The 21,861-nt window shown below is 48.6% G+C and overlaps 7 protein-coding genes across 7 annotated transcripts; 2 read left to right on the forward strand and 5 right to left on the reverse strand.

The window, feature by feature from the left end:
* Nucleotides 1-329: 329 nt before the first annotated feature.
* Nucleotides 330-2,969, reverse strand: V1508DRAFT_357791 (uncharacterized protein; the record flags this gene model as incomplete). Its single annotated transcript, XM_066937038.1, has 3 exons — nucleotides 330-386; nucleotides 440-2,346; nucleotides 2,402-2,969. The coding sequence occupies 3 exons, from the start codon at nucleotides 2,967-2,969 to the stop codon at nucleotides 330-332; spliced, it is 2,532 nt and encodes an 843-aa protein (XP_066794402.1).
* Nucleotides 2,970-4,087: 1,118 nt separating this feature from the next.
* V1508DRAFT_421727 (Sec61beta family-domain-containing protein) lies at nucleotides 4,088-5,051 on the forward strand. The gene is made up of 3 exons (XM_066940919.1): nucleotides 4,088-4,254; nucleotides 4,317-4,369; nucleotides 4,479-5,051. The coding sequence occupies exons 1-3, from the start codon at nucleotides 4,252-4,254 to the stop codon at nucleotides 4,708-4,710; spliced, it is 288 nt and encodes a 95-aa protein (XP_066794403.1). The 5' UTR covers nucleotides 4,088-4,251; the 3' UTR covers nucleotides 4,711-5,051.
* V1508DRAFT_456969 (uncharacterized protein) lies at nucleotides 5,007-7,548 on the reverse strand. The gene is made up of 2 exons (XM_066942667.1): nucleotides 6,932-7,548; nucleotides 5,007-6,878 (listed from the first exon to the last, which is right to left on the reverse strand). The coding sequence occupies exons 1-2, from the start codon at nucleotides 7,364-7,366 to the stop codon at nucleotides 5,364-5,366; spliced, it is 1,950 nt and encodes a 649-aa protein (XP_066794404.1). The 5' UTR covers nucleotides 7,367-7,548; the 3' UTR covers nucleotides 5,007-5,363.
* A 5,115-nt stretch (nucleotides 7,549-12,663) lies between these two features.
* Nucleotides 12,664-13,944, reverse strand: V1508DRAFT_357873 (uncharacterized protein; the record flags this gene model as incomplete). Its single annotated transcript, XM_066937044.1, has 4 exons — nucleotides 12,664-12,993; nucleotides 13,049-13,113; nucleotides 13,172-13,446; nucleotides 13,502-13,944. 4 exons carry the CDS (start codon nucleotides 13,942-13,944, stop codon nucleotides 12,664-12,666), a joined length of 1,113 nt encoding a protein of 370 aa, XP_066794405.1.
* Nucleotides 13,945-15,292: 1,348 nt separating this feature from the next.
* On the forward strand, nucleotides 15,293-16,156 carry V1508DRAFT_405512 (P-loop containing nucleoside triphosphate hydrolase protein; the record flags this gene model as incomplete). The annotated part of the gene is made up of 3 exons (XM_066938701.1): nucleotides 15,293-15,404; nucleotides 15,455-15,549; nucleotides 15,605-16,156. 3 exons carry the CDS (start codon nucleotides 15,293-15,295, stop codon nucleotides 16,154-16,156), a joined length of 759 nt encoding a protein of 252 aa, XP_066794406.1.
* Nucleotides 16,157-16,539: 383 nt separating this feature from the next.
* Nucleotides 16,540-18,070, reverse strand: V1508DRAFT_357811 (mate-domain-containing protein; the record flags this gene model as incomplete). The annotated part of the gene is made up of 2 exons (XM_066937040.1): nucleotides 16,540-17,704; nucleotides 17,766-18,070. The coding sequence occupies 2 exons, from the start codon at nucleotides 18,068-18,070 to the stop codon at nucleotides 16,540-16,542; spliced, it is 1,470 nt and encodes a 489-aa protein (XP_066794407.1).
* Nucleotides 18,071-18,760: 690 nt separating this feature from the next.
* V1508DRAFT_421747 (Alpha/Beta hydrolase protein) lies at nucleotides 18,761-21,205 on the reverse strand. Its single transcript, XM_066940920.1, has 6 exons — nucleotides 20,821-21,205; nucleotides 20,410-20,746; nucleotides 20,270-20,358; nucleotides 19,719-20,220; nucleotides 19,459-19,661; nucleotides 18,761-19,402 (listed from the first exon to the last, which is right to left on the reverse strand). Exons 1-6 carry the CDS (start codon nucleotides 20,992-20,994, stop codon nucleotides 19,007-19,009), a joined length of 1,701 nt encoding a protein of 566 aa, XP_066794408.1. The 5' UTR covers nucleotides 20,995-21,205; the 3' UTR covers nucleotides 18,761-19,006.
* Nucleotides 21,206-21,861: the final 656 nt, after the last annotated feature.

Genomic DNA, 21,861 nt, shown 5'->3' on the forward strand with positions numbered 1-21,861 from the left:
ACCATGCTGCCCGCGCTGAGTTTTACACAAAGGTACAGGAGAAATATCAAGTTGTCACTGCTGAACGGGCTTTTAAACTCCCTTGCACCAATCCTGATGAGGTTAGGGTATTTACTGGATTTGCCCAGGCTTAGGGTTTGGCTGGTATGTTGGCACCATCAGTATCGTTAGTGGATTAGTTGGAAATTTTGGGTCATCAATGCGGAGTCTCAGCCTTATCCAACCGATTACCATTAAATATAGAGCTAACAACTCCCAATACACATCTACCTTAATGCACATAACTTTAATACATATGTTGTTTATCACTCGATATCGTCAATTCCATTTTATCGTCCTTGACTTTGCATAGGCCTTCCTTGCGGCGGCGGAGGCGGCTGCGGTTGCTAATATCTCAGTTAGTAGTCTGAAGAAGCTAATACAAAACGTTGCGCGTTACCTGAGCCATAACCGTACTCAACAACACGTTTCCCAATTTCCCGGTAATAGCCTCGCATTCCGCCAAGAACACACGATTGAGATTGTAAAAGCTAGAAAATGTCGCGGGATCCGCAAACGCATTCAAATCTCGTCGCACATTGATGATCCGTACAGTACGGACCTGCGTAATATCCGCTGCCGCCATAATCAAGTCCGAGATATCAAGAATAGTGTCCATCGACGCTGTAATGTCCAACAGTAGCTTTTGATGCATCGATAGTCGACGCAAAAGTTCGGAAATTCCGGTAAAAATGTCGACCAACATATCTTCGAATTCCTGGGGTCGCATGTCTCTTAGCATTCGCTCCAGTGTAGCGGATTTCTGAGCAGTCGTTGCTGTGCGTCCCGTAGCACTACTTGCAACAGATGCCGTGTCATCGTTGACATTTGTTGGCAAATTTCGTTTTATAAGATTCTTGACCTCACGCATAATCGCGTCTCTATACCGCTGTACTCCAGACTCCACCGCTCCAATTTTCGCAAGACTTTCTAGGTGCGAGCGAACTTCCGGTTTTAACTTTTCCGGGATATTCATATACGACGTATTGATTGGGGGTGGCATAGATCCAGATGGAGTCATTGTCGCACCGCTTCCTAATTTAACCTTGGAATTTGTATATGTTCGGCTCAGACGGTCCAGAGTCTCTTGTGTGGGAACTGACGACATATGGCGGCGAATATCTTCAATGAGACAGCCAGTAAATAGGACCTGATACTCATTCGTTACACGTGCTCGTAGAGCCCGCAGCTGATCCCGAATCGCATCGATTGCAGGAACTGTAGATAGGTCAGATAACGGAAAATTCCAACTTCGGCATTCCTCGTTCTCTGCTTGCAGCTCTGCCAGCTCAAACTTCGCCTCGATAATCTTATCGACCATAAAAGTCGCATTCCAGCAACCGTCAGGATCGCCTTCCCGCCATAACCTTTCGGCATCTTTGGCAGCATCGGAGGCCAGCCCCATTTGAGCAGTCGCCTGTTCCAGCCTTGCGACATTTTCCCTCCGTTTCTGCAAACGTACAATCTCAAGTCCAATCTCCGCCTGCTCCTTATCAACACGACGAAGGTCCTCTCGTAGCCCAGCTATTTTGTCAACCGCATTTGCTGTCTCAGTGTGCAGATTTCTCAGGTCACCCAGTGCTGCAAAGAAAGATGGTGATGCTTTCGAGATCTCGTCGATTAAATGAACTTCCACAGTATCTAAATACCACGACAGCTTCTCCTGCAAAATGACATTATTTGCCAGCGACTTTCTGGTGGACGAAGGCTGAGCTCCTATCTGGGATACCAGCGTCGACGAGGAAGACGTCGCGGTGGAGGAAATCGGTGTTGCGGCGGGCTGTGGGGTTGATGAGGCTAATATCTCTGACCGCTCTGACACAACGTCAAAAATACGGGGATTCTCGAGTTTGAAATTTTGCTCGAAGTAAACTTGTGGAATTGTCGATAGTGGCGTCATAGTAACTGACTTTCGCCGTCGTGAGCGTCGCGGCCGTTCGGGCGGTCTCTCGTCTCGCGATCTTCCAGGCGGAGTACTGGATGATCCTCCCACATACTTCATTAACCGTGATTCGAGAACGTCGATAAAAGTTGATGTAGCGAATGTTGATGCTAGTGAATCGGTTCTTGCTGGGACGTTTGGTCGCGCGGATGGCGGCAGTATGCTGACACTTTCTGCCGCCTCTGCGTTTATTCCACGCAGATGATTGTATCTTTCAAACTCCGATGAGACGCTGCTGACATATTGCTCGAATTCTTCGGGTTTTACTATGTTCAGGTTTGTAAGTACGACTGGCGGAATATCCCGAGTGGTTGGCGTATGTGACAAGCTGGGGCCCTGTGGGGAATTCAAAATTGTCGAGATAGCTATCCACTGAATGTTAACAGGTGGCTGCAAGGTCATTGGTTGAAGGCAACTTACCATTCGTCCCTATACTGCTTTGATTGAATCCAAGCGTGGACAAGTCCCTTCGTAAACTGAAAAGCGAAGTACCGTTGCTGGTAGAGGCTCTGCGTCCACGGTCACTGCCCGTACTTAATGATCCTTTGTACTGCACAGCAAGATTCAGATGAGACGGCGACATTAACGACCGCGTTGGCGAGAATGAAGCTGAATCGTATGAGACTGATGATGAAGTCGGCGATGCAGGTATATCAACAGACAGACCCTCCAAGTTTGGTTGACTAGTGCCAGTTTCAGGAACTGTATCTGCCGAGACGTCGATGCTGATTCGAATACCAGTTGGACGATTGTTGACCTCGTAAGAATTAGAAGACTTGTAAGATGATTCGCCGACATCTTCAGTGTCATTGTTTGCTTTTGTAGAAGTTGCGTCATTCAATCCATTTCCATTGTTCGCAATTGACCCACCTTCACGACTCTGGCCGTTACTTAGTGTAGTTGATTCACTAGTCGCTGCTCTAGATGGCGCCGGCTGGCCGTTTCCTTTCAGGTCGACGGTTTGCGACCCAGACGGCGACGAGGCCATATGCAGCAATCACAGAACCCAGGATGCGTGATCAAATGCCGCCGCTAATTGTTGAAGCGAATGGCTAAGCAACAGTAATTTATGTGTCTCTACTATGATAGTCGCAAACCGGTTGTTCAGGGCGTCGATGAGTGTCAGCCACGGTGGCTTACCTGCAGCAACCCTTCCGTGAGACAGCGTGGCGCAACTAGCCGCAGTATCATCTGGCGGACGAAACTCATGTGTAATTCCCTACCTCCATTCACGAACAGCGGCTAAATGACGAAACTCTCCAGCCGATATCTTTGGTTGATACGCGGCCATGGTGTTCCGGAGGACTTAGTATCCAGCGCTGCGTAATTCTTTCCTACAGTTACAGGAATGACGCGGGGACAGTAACTCTATTTGGATACACACACAGTTTATTCGTTCAAATGAAGTACGACGGAACGACTATTATCACCTATGATGAAGAACAGACAAAGAATTCGTGAGAATCGCTTATTTGAATAAGACAGTATAGCCACGGAAAACGGAATGCAAATCAGTGCGATGTGGAGTTATGGCTGTGAGTGGGTTAAGCCCATAGGAGACCTATAGATTTGTCCTGGCCATAGTAACGCACAAGAGGAATATATGCGCTACTCATTGCCAGATGGCAAGCTGACATACGACGAGGGGCCAATATCGGATGACAAGCACGTAGTTGTAAACTTTGCTCATCAGCAAAGGATGGGCTTCCGATGTCGTTGCGTAGTGATTCTTTTATCTTACGTGCCGGGTCTATGGCATTAGAGTAATATGAGTATGCCGTGATTTGGAGTCGTTTAGAGATAATCAAGAAGAGAATGAAATAGGTTCTGCAGAATCTTATGACGGCGCTCCTGCTAGAATTTAGAAAGTGAGCTTTCATGGTATTTCGGCTTATAAGATGTAATAATTGCCATTCACTCTCATGCCGCTTACGTACATAACTGTTTGGTGCTCAACTATTTCTGCAACACTGTGAAATTTATAGTAAACAGCATAATTGTGAATGTGGATTGCCGGGGCGTGCGGAGTCGACAATTGTTAAGTTTGACAAGCTGTGAAGGGAACTCGAGAAAACTTGTGTGGTGGCCTTTTTCAAACTTCACCACTCCACATCGACCGCCTCGAAACACACGACACCGTCAAAACCCAAACGCAAGCACGACCACGATCACATCTCCCCGCCACTATCAATCGAGTGGGCACGTTTCTCGTATTGTCAGTTCCCGGTTTATTCCGTCAGTTGATTACTCCTCGCCAGTCCTAAATTGCAATGGTAAGGTTTTAACGAAGCATGTAGAAACTAACCAACGACCATCTGACACTGATTCGATACAGTCCACACCAGCTTCCGCACCACCTCCCCCCGGAGGACCACGTAGTGCCGTCCGGTAAGTTTTTTATTTCTCATTCTCAACCAACGCTCACTCGTCTCCACATCACGGGTATCTTCTCCGGCCCAGAGCTCACAAACACTTACTAACATATCCTCCATAACAGCCGCCGAGCAACCCAGCAACACCAGCAAAACGTTGCAAACCAGCGCCCAAGTTCGACCCGCGCGGCCGGCGCTGGAGGCTCGAGTTCGACGATGCTAAAGTTGTACACTGACGAGGCGGCGGGTTTGATTGTGGATCCGATGGTAGTTATGGTGCTTAGTATTGGTTTCATTCTCAGTGTCGTTGCGTTGCATATCATCGCGAAGATTACCAACAAGCTGATTGGAAATTAAGATGGTGGAGACGTGTCAGGCTGAGTGATAGAGGATGTGAGGCCGGGGGTGGATTGCGGAAGTTGCGACATGATGGAAATTTAATGAGAAATAAAGCACCATGTGCATCGCTATTGAAAGTATCGACTCTTGATGAACTATGTCACATATTGGCGTTGTTACGATACTGCAAGGAGCGCCGAAATTGTACAAATTGTCTGTAGATCATATGATCAAGTACGAAGAGTGCATGTACAGAGGAGAAACTAAAAAAAGGACCTATTATTTTGTTCACGTCGATTGCTGCGTCATTTGTTGTTCTATGCATGTATTTGTACAATTACAGTATTACGTATTATGCCATAATCTTTGCACAGACTCACGCATGCGTATGCCCATTCCACAACAATGATACCGGACCATGGCGTATGACCTGCTACACGCCAACATCATATAATTTAGTGCAAAAAGAGACATGAAACATTATATAACAGCCCAGCGTGCATGCATATGCAATCGATACCTAAATCTATACCACATCTGGCACAACAACGCTTTTTAAACCAAGAACTCCATTAACACGGGCAAGTACAACAGATTTCTGCGCGAATTGTTCCCAACCCTAAAAATGCAAGCAATTAAAGGAACACAAAGAAAAATGCAAATTCTACCCGCTAACTAACTATTACTGTCGCTTGCTTCTCGCGTATACCAGAGACAGGCGTGATTGTGGACGTGCTAGACGAGCACCGGCGACGTCTTGTTGCGGCCACAGCAGCAGCAGTGAAGTCGATTTGCGACGCGACATCGTCGTCGTCATCGTTGCGTTCAGATAGCCGTACAGGACTCGCAAGGAGGCTATTTGCCGCACTAGACGAGGACGAAGATTCTGCATACAAATCCAGTCCGTCGCCAAAATCGTTCTCATGCACATCGAAGATCGGGACGTCGGTCTCTAGCCGCAACATGAAGTCTTCTGCCATGTTCATTTTCTCGGCTAGCTTCTTCTTAACTTCTTCAGGCACTTCGTCCTCGCGCTCGTAAAACAGGAGGACAACGTTTCCCTGCGCAAGCACTTCGTCGATCGTAGCCTCACGGACATCCCTATCCGACGCTCGAATCCACTTATCCTTGCCGACTCTTCGATACGCAATATAATGTCCAAATGAATGCGATCCGAAATGAATGACAGTGCTGGTCAATCTGTACCATTCGTCCAGGCCACTACCAAGCATTTGCTTATCATTCGCCATCGAGAAAATATATTTTCCCATTCGAACCCGCTCGGGGAACTCGACCCTCGTGTTCTTCTTCTTGGCCAAACCGGACCGCATATCGTACTCAGATCGATTGATGTGCAATGCCAACGCTGCCGGCGGTCTCGCAACCGCCACCTGTCTCTTCTTTCGTGTCGACACGAGACGCGGGGGTTTCAGTTTCTCGAAATCCTCGTCCATGATGGTCGGATGCGAAAGCGCCTCTTCGATGGCGTCCCGCTTGGCGCCGAGGATTTGGACGACTTCAGGAGACGATTTTCCTTGTTGAACGGTCGTCGTTGCGTTGACGATCAATCGCTCGAGATGCGCTTGTGCTGCTACGAGCGAACAGCGCTGGCAGTCTACATTGTCGAGGATCTCAGGGGCTGTGTAGTTCTCTAGCAAGGACTCTATCGTTGTCGAATCGAATCTGTGGAGGAAAAATGAGGATGAGCCACACTGCGATGCCGACGGAAGTGACAATTCGATCGAGGAGAATGGTTGTTGGCGAAGCGATTGCATTTCGTTGCAGGTGAGGCACGACACGCGTGTTGACAGCAGGCCGTCGAAAGGTAGGATGACTGGCGTGTTGTTTGGCGTACTCTGTTGACTTTCTCCAGGATGCTGAAGCTTGTGCACGGCGGTAGAAATGGAGATACTTTCCTGATACTCCTTCAGCAAGTGTTTTACCCGCTCTGTGCGGATAGCGTCCAACAGGGCGAGCAAAAACTCGTGTGCGTCCTGCTGCTCGGTGTGCATCGTCCACCGCGGTGACCGTAGTGCTTCTAGCAGTGTTGCAGGCGAGTGCGCATGTGAACTTGATAACCGAGTGTTGAGATGTTCGAGGAGTGTGCTTAATATCGTCGAAACCTTGAGATCGCACGCATTCGAATCCGCGAGCATTTCTGTCATCCTCGGCACCGAGGCAAGCGACTACCCAGACTCTTAGCTCGACTCACTGGGTGCTAAAACGGATCGTAACATACCTGTATCACCGAATTCAGAAAGCAAGTATTTCCATAGTTGACTAAACCCCCCAAAACACCACTATTTTCGCTCTTCGGCAGCATACTGGCAACATCGCCAGTATTTTCGGACCGCGCTTCATCTCCATCCTGCCGGCCGCCAAATAGAGCACCATTATTCGTCCACAGGCTCGCGAAATCAGGCCACGCCTTGGCCGTAACAACTCCGACTAACGAAACCAGCATCGCGCAAATGAGGGTCGCGGCCACCATAATACTCGTCGCAAGAGGAGATTCTGCAAGTATTCCTAGCATACGCAAGCCCCGTTGTATCAGCGCCGACGACGATGCTCGGGAGATTGCCGATGATGACGATGACGATGACGATGACAAGGAAGCATCGCTCTCGAGAGTAGCAGGCGGCGCCTCAGGTTTCGGTGATAAAAATAGCGACATGGACGTCGCTTCAAATGTAAACCTTTCTCCAGCGCTTGTGTTTGTTTCCTCAGCGTCGATATATATCCGATATATCCGACCTATGCTAGAGCGTTGCTGTTCAAATTCGTCGAGTGAAGATTCATTGACGAAGTGTTGCAAAGCCGCTCGGAACGAATATCAGGGTTGACGCGTCATGTTATTCAACCTACAAGTCGATTATGGTGTAAATAGAGCCAATTTACGCAGTTAGGGTAGGAATAGGGTTTGTGATGGGAGCTGAAACGATGATGGCGAGAATGCCGTTCGCGAATTTGCGAAGATGAAGACTGCATATGAATTTGTATATTTAGTGCTGTTGGTGTTATGAGATTAATTAAGACCATGCCTAGACCGGCAAATCAAGACTGTACTTATTGCATCTGGTTTTATATATTAAATTAAGCTACGTCCGTTATTTCGTACGATGGCAACAGCCATGAGACCACTCAATCGACAATGGCGAGCCAGTTATGCCAGCAATAACTGTAAACGCATGCCCAACCAGAGACCGACCTCCTATCGGGTTAGGGTAGAATGCGGCTGGAAGCAAAGCGAAGCAGGTATTCGGCATATGGACAGTATTGGTCCAGGGACCAATTTGAGTAATAACGTCTAGACTTTTAAGAATTTACAGTGTGATGTGTAAATGCTGCTGTAGATCTCTCCTAATGCAATCGACTTGGTTTACGTACTGCCAGTGATAGTAAAGACATTAGTAAAGGAAGCATACTGACCATACAGGCAGGTAAAACCTTGGCTATGCTGTTACTAGACGACTATATAATTGTGATGAATGCTATGAATGGCCCAGCGTCGTCATCTAGACGGTCACGATGCGGAGATCTAACACGGTTATTACGCCATTATTCGGCATCTGAATCGGCAGGACTACCCGGAGCCAAGCAAAGTTGTGAGCAAGGTGAACAGTTGGAGGACGGGGAAAGGGGAATGGGTCACGATCGATCGATGATGAGTGGGGAATTGTTCAACACGAGTCGCTAGCCAGTCAGGCGTCGTTATAGTTAGCCGAGGCAGCAAATGCCAGCAAAGCAGCTAGCACCCTGATCTACGTTCGCAGCGCCACTTTGTTTCTCAGGGCGAACCCCCCACCGACAAACCCGACAATGCCTTAAATGACAAGTCATCCATACTTAACATTTTGTCCTGACGAATTATTCATGTAGTCCAATCAGCTTTTCCAGCGTATAGAAACGAATCACAAAGCATCGCTGCATTTGCCCTTGTCTTTGTGCTTGTTCGTGCTGCAAACTGCTGAACTGTACCCAGCCCGTCAATTAAAAATTAGCTGTACCATTACTGTACCCGATTAGTTCCCAAAAGCAGAAGTTACCCTCTGAACCCAACGGCCACGTTGGAAAGAAGTCAAAACCCAGCCATGGCGCGTCTTGATTGATCTGCCTGGCACGAAATTGCAAATTTTTCTTTTTGCAGAGAAGTTGGGCATATTAACTAGAAGTATGAAGTCATATTAACGGTTCTTGTAGAGGCAGTTGGGGCGCGGCAGATTCATGCCATGAGGTAATCCGCCGAGGGGGGGGGGAGGGGGGGAGAGACTGTTCCCCTTTGTTATTGGATTTGCAAGAAAGTTTTTGGTGGTTGTAGAGTTGGCACGCGTTTTAGACTAGAATGATCTGCTGTGATCGTCGCTTTTTGAATTGATGTTGATCTCAGCGCATGCTAGGATTATAAGGAAAGAGAACGCTCTCTATTTTTTCATAGAATTTTTGCATAAGTTACCAACAAACAACATGTCGACGATCATGACCGAGACCCGGCTTTAGAATGCAGCCGCGAACTGCTGCTTCTTTTTTAGAGGTCGGCGGGCGCGCGTGGCGGCTGTCGGCTCGTCGTTGGCTGGCAATATGGCGTTTTTAGTCTTTTTGACATGCAAGCTTGTTGGTCCTGCCCTCGTTCTTCCTCCCCCGGGCCAGCCTCCGACCAGAATTCAAGCTTGGTGCCATACTATTTATAAATCTCAGTGATTTTGACCCGACCTTGCCAGACCCACACCGCACCACAACTTGAACACGAAAGACCCCTGCCAACTGTAAACGTCCGACGAACGAAAATCTGCCCAATCGACCGGCGCGAGTTACAAGTGTTCGAGCTCATTCTGCTGCATCCTGCGAGTCATCGCAATTGCGAGCAACAATGTCGAAAAAAGCACAATCGAGCAGGACGGACATGTCGTCACGAAGAATGACGAGATGCGTGGCGTGCGACCACTATGAACCTTGCTAATTGCGCCACACGACGTCATAGAAAATTTTGCGTGCAACTTGAAAGATCAAATTTAGCCGGCTCCTCTTACATTCTACACAGCTCATCACGCAAGCAAAAGAAAAGGACAAAATGTGCCAAATTCAAATTCGATCATCGAAAGCGATGATCCAACACCAATCAAAGGAAAGTGCCCAACAAAACGCCGCAGAGGTTGCAAATATAAAATAAGGTTTAATCATCTGTATGGGTTGGTCTTTAAGAATGTACTTATTTATGCCCACTATTAGTGTACCCAGTATGAGCGCAGTCACGAGTCACGAGTCACGAAGCTTCGGTGTGAGGCGTGAACCCATGTGACGTTAGTGGAACGCGCAAGCCTACTTGTCTCCTGCGCAGTTGTGCTGCAATGGGCAATGTGCCGCCGGGAATGTGCCGGATGTGCGCGAATTTGCTATCACGTGTGCTCCTCTCGAAACATCTCGAATTTGCGTGTTTGCCTTCAGTCATTTGACGCTTCTTTGCACGCTGTCATTAAGCGCCGTAAATTAACTACTTTGTGATGTTATTTCTCGCAGCGTGTGCGCGCTAATCAGGTGTGTGTTTACTTTCTTTGCGGACCAGCGCGTGGTTGTAATTATCCTTCCTGATCCGGACGAGCGTCGGTGGTTTCTCCGGCAGCTGGCAATATTCCCCCCGCATGAGCGGAGCCCTGACCATCTGTCCTGTCCTGTCCTGTCCTGTGACCTGGCGATGTTGCACCACCGGTTTTGGATTGGTGCACTGTTGCCCTGTTTCGATTTGTCCAGTTATAGCACCCATCGGTCGGAATACGGGCTGCACTTGTCTAGGTGGCGGGTGGTGTGGGCTGAGCAAGATGGCGGGGCACAATATGTGTGTGAGTTTGTGACTACATGTGATCAAACTGTGAGAGCACCAGAAATAGTGAGGTGGCGGTTATGGGCGGATATCCGTGGCGGTGCACTGTCATTTGCCGCAAATAGCCCGCGTGAGCCGCATGTACCCTTGTGAGTAGGAGTACCGCCGTGCTGGCGTCTACTGCGGCCATCTCGGCGGAGCGAGTACTCCGCCGCCTTCTTGTGCGCGTTCGTGACGATGATTCACACACGCCCCGGCCGCCTCAACCACACATATAAATTACTCGCTCGCCTCTGGTCAACTGCAGTCCCCACCGACATCGTTCGCTACTCTTCGACGTCAAGTCCAGTCGTTTCCCCCGAGGAACTCTTGCATTACCTGTCGCTCGTTCGACAAACCACCTAATCTTTACTCACTCTACTTTCTCGTCGTCTCTCGCTACGATGGACACCTCGAGAATCAACGACTTCAAGGCCAACGTCTATATTCCGCGTCCCTCGTCTCAGAAGCCTCATTCAGTTCCGGTCCAGCACCCGACTTTGATCATGCAGGACAACACCACGGACGCGTCACATCGTCTCAAGTGCGGCTGTGCTGGCGACGAATGCGTCTTCGCGCGCTTCGCAGAGAAGTCGAACGGTGAGAAAGCCTTACATCGAGTGTACGAGGAGCAGTACCACTTGCGAAGTGGGACGCCCATCAACAGTGACGCGCACGGCATCATTAGCAGTAGTCCACCCAACTCGCGAGTTCCTGCCGCCCGTTCCGGGCGGGCTTATTAGCTTCGTTAGTCTCGCTCGCGTTGCTTGTTTATTATTAGGTTACTGCATATAAAGAACTTTCGTTTAGTATGTTCTTTCCGGAATGGGGATTACGTGATTTGTGCTAGGAGTTATCGGGTCTTAATGTGTTACGATATGGGAATATTTGTGATTAACATCAGTATTGTTTAATATCTGCGTCTTATATGTATTGTGCATTTAATTTGCTCAGCCGCGGATAGACATGCCTCCTTGCATGGTAATATATTGACTTGAAGCATCATACTATTGTTGTTCATCTGATGAGGTTGTAGAGTAAACAAGTGCAGATCTCCCAACTAGCCATAGTAGAGGGTGGCATGTGCGTGCGCAGGAGACGACTCGTTATTCTTCGATCGATGCGCCGCATATTATTTACTGTAGGGCCGTGAGGTTTGGCGCCGCAGCCTCAAAGGGCAATAGCGCATGCGACACTTTACACCCTCACATTTGCGCCTTGAGAGCCTTGAGCGCCAGTCGCCAATGTACCGCCTGAATGAGGGCGAACAGCTATAGTATTATAACTTAATTGAACCTGCTCGTTCCGGGTGTTGCTCGCAGTACCATCTCTGCCAATAACCGCCCGCGGCGTCCATATTAAACGTATTTGAGACTCAAACACCGACGAAACGTGTCACAATCGTTGGCGTTATAATTAACCGCGGTACAGTCTAAATATGTGGCTCGCCGGACGCTGACCGCAACCTGCGCTGTCTCGCTATGTTCTGAGACTCGCGACGGTCACAGCCACTTTCTATCGGCGCATGAAGGACGATAAGCCAAGCACAAGGGGCTTCCGGCTCGGTTTATTAAATTATACATGATAATAAGGATAAATAAACTTTAACTTATAGCTCGAAATAAGACATTTATAAAACACGCAGAACACGACCGTCTTATTCACAAGTAACTGCGAAGTGTTCGTGCGGTTATTAACGGCCATTGGTGTCAGCGACGACCTCACGCCCCGGTTTTCAAGGGCAGTGTGGGTCCTTGGTACTCTCGTCCCGCTTTGCGCGTACTTTTACGCATTGCCTCCAATTTTGCGAAGCTACAGTGAGAGCTCCGATTTGCAACATTGAGAAAGTTAGAGCAGAACTTACGCACAACTCGTCTTATACATGAATTTCGCCATTAAAAGGAACGCGCCCTTCCAACCGATGGGAGTTCAGAGTCCTGCCGTCTACCTGGCCGGTGAGTTTCAAAAGTCATAATAGTTCGGTAAAGTTGGGCTGACAATGCGATAAGATCAGCCCTTATCGGTGTCGTCCCACCTACTTAAATACCCTAACCCGGCAATGAGCTGGTCTACACTGCGCCATAATCCCGGCGTATCTACAAATGTACGAACATCCCTCAATTCGCTGTTACAGGCGCGACAGACTGCGGCGACAGGCCCCTCAACAACTCTTTCCTCTTCTTGACCTCCGCCAGCAAATCCGGATACCATCTCTCAGCAACATCTGTATGCGACTTCACTCTGTTCAGCAGCGTCGCTTCACCAATGTGATCGAACATGGAGTGTTTGAACGTCATCTCGACGTCGTCTTTGTTGCTGCGAAGTTTGTTTTTGAGCGCGAGAACGTGTGGCGGAAGGTCCATTTCGGCGAACTTTGCATCGTAGGACACGCCTTGGAAGAACGGGACTGAGAATCGGGGCCCGCACCCTGCCGGCGGTGAGATGACCTGGACTGTAGTTGGCATTTACACCGCTTTATTGGATCTGTAAAGGACAACATACCTGATGCGTAGTACTGACGCAGACGCCTCGGGTGAGGGCCTCAAGACCTTGGCCGATGGCAACAACTAGAGTATTTTAGCATATTACATCAAATACAAAATTTCCTGCAATTCAAAAACACACCAAGCGTTCCCGGAATAGGAGGGCAATTAATCCATTCGCCTTCCGAGTTTTGAACCTGCAGTCCGTCATGTTCTGACGCCTGGAGCAGATACGACGTGAGCATTGAGTCTTTGTGAGGACCGACGCCTTGCCCGGTAGCATCCTTGCCTAATTCTCCGACATCGGGATATTTCACGATCTTAAGCTTGTGCTGCTGGTCGCTGTCGAAGTACTTGTCGAACGCCGTGGCTTCTAAACCCAACGACTCTGCCACGAGGCCAGTGAACTCCATGGACCTATCACCCTATCAGTACATAGCTCTAATCCGTAAGAGGCTATAAAATAACTCACACTTTCGACATCCGCTCAATATACTCGGTAAACGTCTCCTTGAAACCCGGTAACGCCTCGTCGCTGGGCCAAAGATTCGGTCCCCGCAACCACCGATACCGTGGCTCGTCTCCTCCCGGCGCAGGAAGCTCCGTCGCCAAGTCAATCTGCTCCCGCCAATCGATCCGTTCCTTGGTAATCTCGTTCGCAAGACGACTGTACCCCAAAAAGTGCGGTGAATTTTTCATCTCGATCTTGAGTTTCTCTTCTATGGGCAGGTCAAAGAGACGCCTGGACTGTCGTATCACTTCTTGGGTGAGAGAGTCCGGGACACCGTAGTTGTTGATGTACAGGAAACCGACTTCGACGAGCGCATGGCGCAACGATGTGAGGAATTGTGGTTTCGTTTCCGGGTCGTGGGACAGTGAAATGTCGAGGATTGGGATTTCTGTGAATGCCGTCATCGTGCTGTGATTATCTCAACCGCAGTTGCAAAAACCACACAACGGACGCGAGTTGTATAAACAGGGCCGCTTTTTGATATCGGTGATGGGGAGGCAATCGGCGACAGCTTGAAGGAGTTCACGAGCAATGACGCAATCGCAGATACTGCGCTCGTCGAACATCAGCCTCGTATTTACCATGTTCGAATCAGGTATATCTGTACTTTCGAGTCATACATGTTTAAAATAATTGTACGCATTTTGATATTACACGTGAGTCAGGTTGATAAATAATATAATAACCAAAGCGAGACCAGTGACAGTGGTTACGCTGCAATAAAGAATGACCCGAATACGAGCGTAATTCGGCTCCCGCCTTAAACTCTTCACGAGCGCTCGAAGACTTTAGATGCGACCGACTCGAACGTTCGAACGACACTCCGATCGTTGTAAGCACGCACAAGCGTGACGTCGACTAGCTCGGGCTGACGACTCTACTAAACTCGCTGACACTCGCTTGTCATCAGTAGATATATACAGTAGCGGACAGCACTACTTCTTTTAAAATAATACCATTTCACTTCCAAAGGATAAAGCCGACTACTATCGACAATACTTATTCTCTTCCTGTTTTAGATTTCCGTCCAAAGCCCGATGGGCAGTTTTCCCGAAAGGTAAAGCAAAATTAAATTTGGGTCACAGTAGCTTGGCTCGCATCCACTCCAGAGAACCCACTAAAGTCACAATTGATGTCGACAGCTGTGACCCACTTTCACAACCTTAAAACATTATCGTACTGATCGTGCCTCAGGAAGCCAAGCTCAGCAATATCTATCGAGGAGAAAGCAAGTCTTCTATCGTCATAGTGGGATTTTGTGGTGAACGAGTACTTTATCTTCAAGCTTAAAGGTCGGGCTTCGACTGTGTCCAATAGTTCGGGGTTGTGGAGGAGCATCAAGACAACGGGCGGCGACTTTCCCTCCGTGTTCGCAGTGTTTACTGGTAGTTCAGTTTTACGAAGAGGCATAGGCTGCGGGATTACGATTTCAGTATACTACGGTCACAATTATTTCGACAAGAACATGCCATTCTCAGGATAGCCCACTCGAACATCTCACTTCATATCACTCATTTGCAATACCTCGGCGTGCAGTCTGACTATAGACCGATACAACTTGCATTTATCCTCAATCCTCGCATAGATTCAACCTCCACTGCGGTTCTTTACATTGTTTATAAGTATGAGCGCAAAGAATTTGCGGGCAAGAGCTGCGTCGAATGGTTCTGAAGCTTCATCTCACACACAGACAAGTAGTCGAATATCAGCAGACGTACGTATTAACCAGAATATTTTGTGGTGGAGAAGCAGATGTTGATTGTCGCGCAGGAGAACGTATATGATTATTTGGCAAAGATCATTCTAGTGGGACCGTCAGGATGCGGAAAATCGAGCGTACTACACAGATTCGTTGAGGGACAATGTAGGTTCTTGTTGATGATTGCGTTATGTGTTGGGCTAATGGAGCATTAGGGCGGGTTTTAACGGCTTCTACCATCGGCGTTGAATTTTCTTCGAAAATAATAAAAGTCGGCACCGGCGTGCGACGAAAACGGATAAAATTGCAGGTTCGAAGTAACGTTGGTGCCTTTTTACGTGTGCCTCGCAACTGACGACAGATAGCTATGGGACACAGCAGGACAAGAACGCTTCCGTGCCGTTACACGCTCATATTACCGCGGGACTGCCGGCGCACTATTAATCTACGACGCCACTAATCCCGCTACGTTCCAAATGCTCCCGCACTTTCTTTCAGACCTTCGCAACCTGGCAAATCCAACAGTATCGCTCCTCCTCGTTGCCAACAAATCCGACAAGATACCGTCCGCAAATGCGGCTGATGTTGTACCTGAATCCGATGTCGTCGAGTTTGCAAGACAAAACGGGTCGATTCCGATCCTCCATACGTCAGCTTTATCGGGCCAAAATATCGACGAAGCGTTTTCGCGGTTGGCGAATATGATCCTGACGAAAATCGAACTCGGTGAATTGGACCCTGACGATGTCGGCGCTGGAGTACAGTATGGCGACGTGCCGAGTTGGGGAGACGGGAGTGCTAAGCGGCAGGGCGGTGGCGCCCGAGGAGGCGGACCATTGAGAGGGCGCGGTGTGGTTAGTTTAGTGGGTGGGAAGGGGAGTAACGCGCTTGGAATACGGAGGGGTACGTGCTGTTAGTTCATTTTTAATAATCACATTTCGGCAAAAGGCTGGCAAGTTTTCTTAGACCGTTCTTGTTTTCATATGACTGTGCTATTATTGCGTTTCATAAAGTTTTTGTTTGGGATGGGATTAGGTAATGTTTGTTTGCACCTTAATGGCGAGTGTTGATCCAATTTAGAGTTTGTGAAATAGCCAATTTGTAGCATTTTTTTCCAATTTGAACTTGGATTTTAATCGCATTACGGCATATGTAGAAACCTCTTGTAAACGCTTGACATAGTACATGTTGTAAGTGCATCTATATACTCCGAGCAATCCAAATAAGCATCAAAACGTAGACCAATTCAAAATCCACAACAATTTTTTAACCCAATTTCAATACATATTATATATATCTACTACCGCTGGTGCGTGGCCGCCTCTGACACAGTCTCCGAGTCTGGCATCAAATTCCGCTCCAAATCGTCCTCCGGCGTTTCATCCAGTCTCGCCAAAGCCTTTTCAACCTCCACTTGCCAATTCGTGCGCATGACAACCGTGAACTCTAGCGACCCCGCAATATACAGCGCGATACACTGTCCCATCCACAGGCCAGGCAATCCCCTACCATGGAACGCCAGCGATATACCCAACGGCAGCGCCAAAACATAGTATGCTGCCGAATTGATAAACGCGCCGATATGCTGCCGCCCCATACCTCTCAAGCTTCCCGAACACGACGCGTTAAGACCGTCCGCGATTTGAAAGAGTGCAACGTACGGGATGACTGCAGCCGTTTCGCGAATGACGTCGAGATCGTTGCTGAAAAGCTTGCCGTAGTAGCTTCGCATAAGCAGCATGATAATCATTATGCCTGCGCCAATTGACGCGGCCAGAAGAGCGGCCGTGTAAGCTGCGCGACGGGCGGCACGGCCTCGGCGTTCCCCTAGGAGGTTGCCGACACGTGTTGATGCAGCGACGCCGATACCAAAAGGGATGGTGAAGGTTACTTGGTCGGATGTCATGACGCAGCTTTGCGCAGCTAAGGCGATGTCGCCAAGTCTACCGGCCACTAACGCGACAATTTCAAAGGCCCACCATTCTGTGCCTACCATGATGATGCCGAGGATGCTGAGCTTGTAGTAAATACCAAGGTTCGTGAACGCGCGGCGCGAGAATCCTCCCCAAGCTCGTGAACCACGAGAACACTTGGTAACGACGACTAGACCAATGAACGAGAGCCAGTAGGTGAGACCGGTTGCCATTGCGGCACCGTTAAGACCGAACCCAAATGGGTGGATAAAAAGGTAATTGAGAATACCGTTTAATGGCGAAGTTACAAGGAGAACGTAAGTACCCGCTTGCATAAGGCCCTGAACTTGCAAGAACTTCTTAAGCGCTTCGAAGTAAATGAAGCCAAGCCCACCTGGAATCAGACACTGGAGGAAGCTGGCAGCCGAAGCCGCGAGTTCCGGGGATTGACCTAGAGCACGAAGAACAGGCTCGGCATACAGCCACAGACCGACAACTGGGATGTACAGCGTTCCGAGCACAAAGCAACCGCGCTGTAAAAGAACACCTAGTCTGAAATGATAAGTTAGCCCCTCAACCGATCTTGTCACATGAAACATTAGGTAATACGCACTCCGTGGGATCATCGCTGGCCGTGTACGTTGCTGACCCAAGTGTATCTATGGACGTAGTACCGCCAAGCTGAATCAACCATCCTGTGCTCATAGCAAACATGTAGCTGAACGCAGATGTCGCAAGTTCCTGCGCACCAAGTCGTCCCACTATTAATATGGACACGGTCTGCAACGAATTCTGCAACATGTATGACAGAATGACGGGGATTGACATGCGCAGCAATCGCTTATATTCCACCCAAGACACCTTTGCTATAAACCGACCTAGAAAATGCGACGGGATCACGACGTCGGGATCAGTCATGGCTGTGTCAACGGGGAGAAGTCTTTGCTCCTCGCTTGCGTCGACGTCGGCCTCGGAGACGGGATATTGCTCGCCGACGACAGAATCTTCGTGCTGCCTTGGAACGGCATTGCTGTCGAGTGTTCCTATTGATTTGGCATCCGAGTCCATGTCTGTCGCGAATATCAGATCGGCAGAGGCACCGTCCTTCAAATTAGATGTAGTAGATTTCGCGTTCTCGCCCGTAACTGACGATGTCGACGAGGACGACGGCGAAGAATTCATGGTCGATTACTAGTAGTAACTGAAGAACAGAACCCCGCGATAATGAATTCGACCGGCCACAGAACGCAATACCAACTGCTTATATATATTGTAATTGCAGAAGCACCCCCGTGGCAGATTTTTTTGGTAGGGGCGCAAAATTGACTTTAGATCCAGATGCTTATCGCTCGCTGTTAAGCTGAAGCCGGGTCACTGGCCAACGAACATTAACGTTCCCTTCATAGCAAACTTCGGGGCATCGAATCTGGCGGCGTCCCGTGGCCGGGCTGCTCTTTGCGACTCAGTCATGAACTTGCAAAGCTTATTTCCTCAGCGGACTCAGGCCACGCCCAGTCATCCTCTCAGGTGTATGGTACAACAACCAACACCACTGAGGTTTATCTTATAGTGATACTAGTTATGAAAGATTTAAATGATATCTATGTCATTAAAAGGTACTGGGACATGAGACAGCGTAATAGGTCGCACCAGAGCAGATAGATAATAACTAAACAGGTATTCCTATTGTAAGTGCAACAGTAAAATTATATAAGCTATGTAAGAGAGAAACGAGGAACAGCGAACATTGAGCTCAAACATCTCCAAACTCCAGATCCGAATGACAAAACACAACAGTTGAAGAAACGAGGTACAATCAAATCAAATACAGAACAACTGGTATCATGAAATCAACTAACGGCCAGTCCAAGCACCATTTTGCCAGAACTCGCATCGTTTCGCAACCGGACCATCGTCTTCCAAAGACAAATAAGAGAAACCCTTCTTACCGACATCGACCATTGGTTTGCCAGGCCACTCATTCGACTTCGGGAAGTAGATCGTCGGCATGCTGTTCTCTGTCAGGCGGTATTCGTTCGGGTCACCCGAAATTGCGAACGAGACGAGGTAGGATTGGAACGACACTGCGAGGTCTGCAAGGTTATCTGCAATTAAGATGGTCTGACCTGCTTTTGCCAGCAGCGGAGACCCGCCCCAGAACGTCAGCGCAAGGTCGACGCTGTGGATTGCCGGAGGCACCGAGAACCGATATAAGTAAGTACCTGGATATGCGGCTTCCAGGTACAGAGACTAGTAGACAGTTAGCCTAACTTTCGCAAAAGATAATCAACAAACAGATTACATACATTACACTCAACGATCCATTCTGCAATAATCGAGGACACACGACGGAAATTACTGCGGTAGTCGCTTGCAGGATAAAGATCCTTAGCTTCCTTGATGACGTCCTCGGTGGCATTAGGGAAATGACGCTGCACCAAGGCATCAAACTGCCTAGTTGTCACGACCGTAGGGTCCGAGAAGATGAAGCCTTCATCAGTGTTATAAGCTACACCGGTTAGAGACAAGTTTCAATATGAATGCCGGATATAGAACGATTACTAACCAGCCATGATCTGCACATCTCGATTATAGGTTCCATAGCCTAGTCGAAAGAGTGGTAGCAGCGGGACATAAGTGAGATCAACATACGGACCAAATTGGAACGTTCCGTACAGCGTATCGTACACTGCGTCTTTGTTTGCCTCAGCCAAGTCTGCACCGTCCCTCGACATAAGGCATTCGAAACTGTCATCGCTGTCGCAGCCGGTCATCGACGCAAACTTACGATACTGGGATTCCAAGATGTCGTTATCATACTGGGGGTAAGACGCAGTGGACTGCAGGATCGCACGGCGAAACTGCACATCCTCCGGGGCCGCTAGATGATGGAAGATTGACGAGGCGCCAGCGCTCTCACCCATCACAGTGACATCATCCGGATTACCGCCAAACTTCTCGATATGCTGGTGAATCCAGTCCAGTGCCATGCGCTGGTCGTGTAAACCGGCGTTGGTGGCACCCTTGGCCCTCACTTCTTTCCCTCCTAGAAAGCCAAAGGCCCCTAGCTATGATATTGATTTAGCACTGACTACGAATCGACAAAATATAACTTACACGATAGTTAAAGGCAACGTAGACCAATTTTCCCTGAGCGATCTTCATCAATCCTTTCGGATTGTGGACTCCAGCTTTTTCGCCGAACGCTATGCAACTGATAAGCAACAAGGAAATCAACCATAACAACGGGTACTAACTGAATCCGCCGCCGTGGATCCATGTCATGACCGGAAGCCCGCCCGAAGAACCACTACCATTGAGAGGAGATAGGGTAATCGTCGCGTTGGAGACGGACGTGTTAAAAATACCCATTTGGTCACGAACTATCCAGCCAGGTACAGTCACGTCCAAGAAAAGACAGTCTTCGGACTGGCTCTCAGGGTTGGCCAACAAATCAAGCCACTTAAACTGAATGTTCGTGGCTTGATGGCAGGCGTACCCAACAGAGCCATCGTTGACGTCCTCTTCATAAAGAGGAGGCTCGGGGTACTGGAAGCGTCGGCTTCCAGTAGGAGGAGCGGCGTAGCGAATGTTCTATAGAGCGTTAGCTGGCTGGTTCACGGACAAGGACACTACCCAGTAAGAGTGCATGGAAGGAGAGTGCCTACCGAAAAGAGGTAGTAGTCACCATCATCCTCGTACATCGAAGCACGATACCGTGCATAGCCAAGGTCCACAATGGGCATTGAAGATACAATAGTATAGGAGGTTGTACTCATGGGGGCCGCCGTACACGCACCAAACAACGGTACTGCTATGGAAAGAACGATAGCGCAATGCATGTTGGCAGCAGGTTGAAGACAAGTTGAGTCATATCAAGGAGAAGGGGTTCGTCGGGAAACGGCAGCTATATTATAGCTCGTCCCGTGAACAAGAAACCTGGCTGTGTCTATTTCTTTGGTGCTCACGTGCCAGAAGCAGTGCTCTTTCGGTGTTTTTGCAAATTGGAGCCGAATTGGATATGTTCATTCCGGTCGCCAACAAGGATCCTCGCGTAGGGTTGATCTGTCCGATTTTGCAATAGTTAGATAAGGGCAACCGCTTTTGGGTGTAATCCGCAAACTCGACACCTTCAAATAAAGTTTGACACCTCAAACCTACTTTGTGACTGCTGCCAATAAATTTGCTTTTGAGTTTAAGCTAATAGTCAGGGGTATGTAGGTGGTTGTCGCAGTCCTGCCAGTGGACTTCATACGTGAGATCGCACATGTAACAATGATTTGCAAACCAATCGAATAGTGAAGTAGAGTCGATAGTCGGCCATGTACACGTCAGTGTAGAGCCAAACTTACTGTGTGATGCTCAAATGTCCGTAGCGACGTCGATATCACCCTATAGCACTTTCGCTCAGCATCGCCGTGCCTGACATCATTACTGCCCGCGGTAAGTCCCGGAAGGCTTCATATTTTCCTTCCAGTCCTAGTAACCACTAAATTATCGCACTCTGATGTCGTCATTTTTGACGAACAAGGAGATGTGTAGCAATAACAACTACCAGCAGCCGATAATATTCAAGCGATCCTTGTAGTGTGTCTGTTGAACGAAGCCGATTGAATCTTGGGCATTGACTGCGTACACGTAACATTGACTAAGGAATACAGTTGCGAACCTATGGGAACCTAATCACAACGAGGATGTGCGACATGCAA

Source organism: Lipomyces doorenjongii (genome assembly GCF_038497915.1).
Source record: "Lipomyces doorenjongii strain NRRL Y-27504 unplaced genomic scaffold V1508scaffold_45, whole genome shotgun sequence".
Classification (NCBI taxonomy): domain Eukaryota; kingdom Fungi; phylum Ascomycota; class Lipomycetes; order Lipomycetales; family Lipomycetaceae; genus Lipomyces; species Lipomyces doorenjongii.

What these genes read in the sequence shown, in the direction of transcription:
- V1508DRAFT_421727 (XM_066940919.1), top strand. An exon ending in GGACCACGTAGTGCCGTCCG is followed by an intron (nt 4,370 to 4,478) that starts GTAAGTTTTTTA and finishes CCTCCATAACAG; the next exon opens with CCGCCGAGCAACCCAGCAAC.
- V1508DRAFT_456969 (XM_066942667.1), bottom strand. Translation starts at nt 7,366, where the DNA reads ATGTCGCTATTTTTATCACCGAAACCTGAGGCGCCGCCTGCTACTCTC. An exon ending in TTCTGAATTCGGTGATACAG is followed by an intron (nt 6,879 to 6,931) that starts GTATGTTACGAT and finishes GAGTCTGGGTAG; the next exon opens with TCGCTTGCCTCGGTGCCGAG.
- V1508DRAFT_421747 (XM_066940920.1), bottom strand. Translation starts at nt 20,994, where the DNA reads ATGCATTGCGCTATCGTTCTTTCCATAGCAGTACCGTTGTTTGGTGCG. An exon ending in GATCCACGGCGGCGGATTCA is followed by an intron (nt 20,359 to 20,409) that starts GTTAGTACCCGT and finishes TCAGTTGCATAG; the next exon opens with CGTTCGGCGAAAAAGCTGGA. An exon ending in AATGGATCGTTGAGTGTAAT is followed by an intron (nt 19,403 to 19,458) that starts GTATGTAATCTG and finishes ACTGTCTACTAG; the next exon opens with TCTCTGTACCTGGAAGCCGC.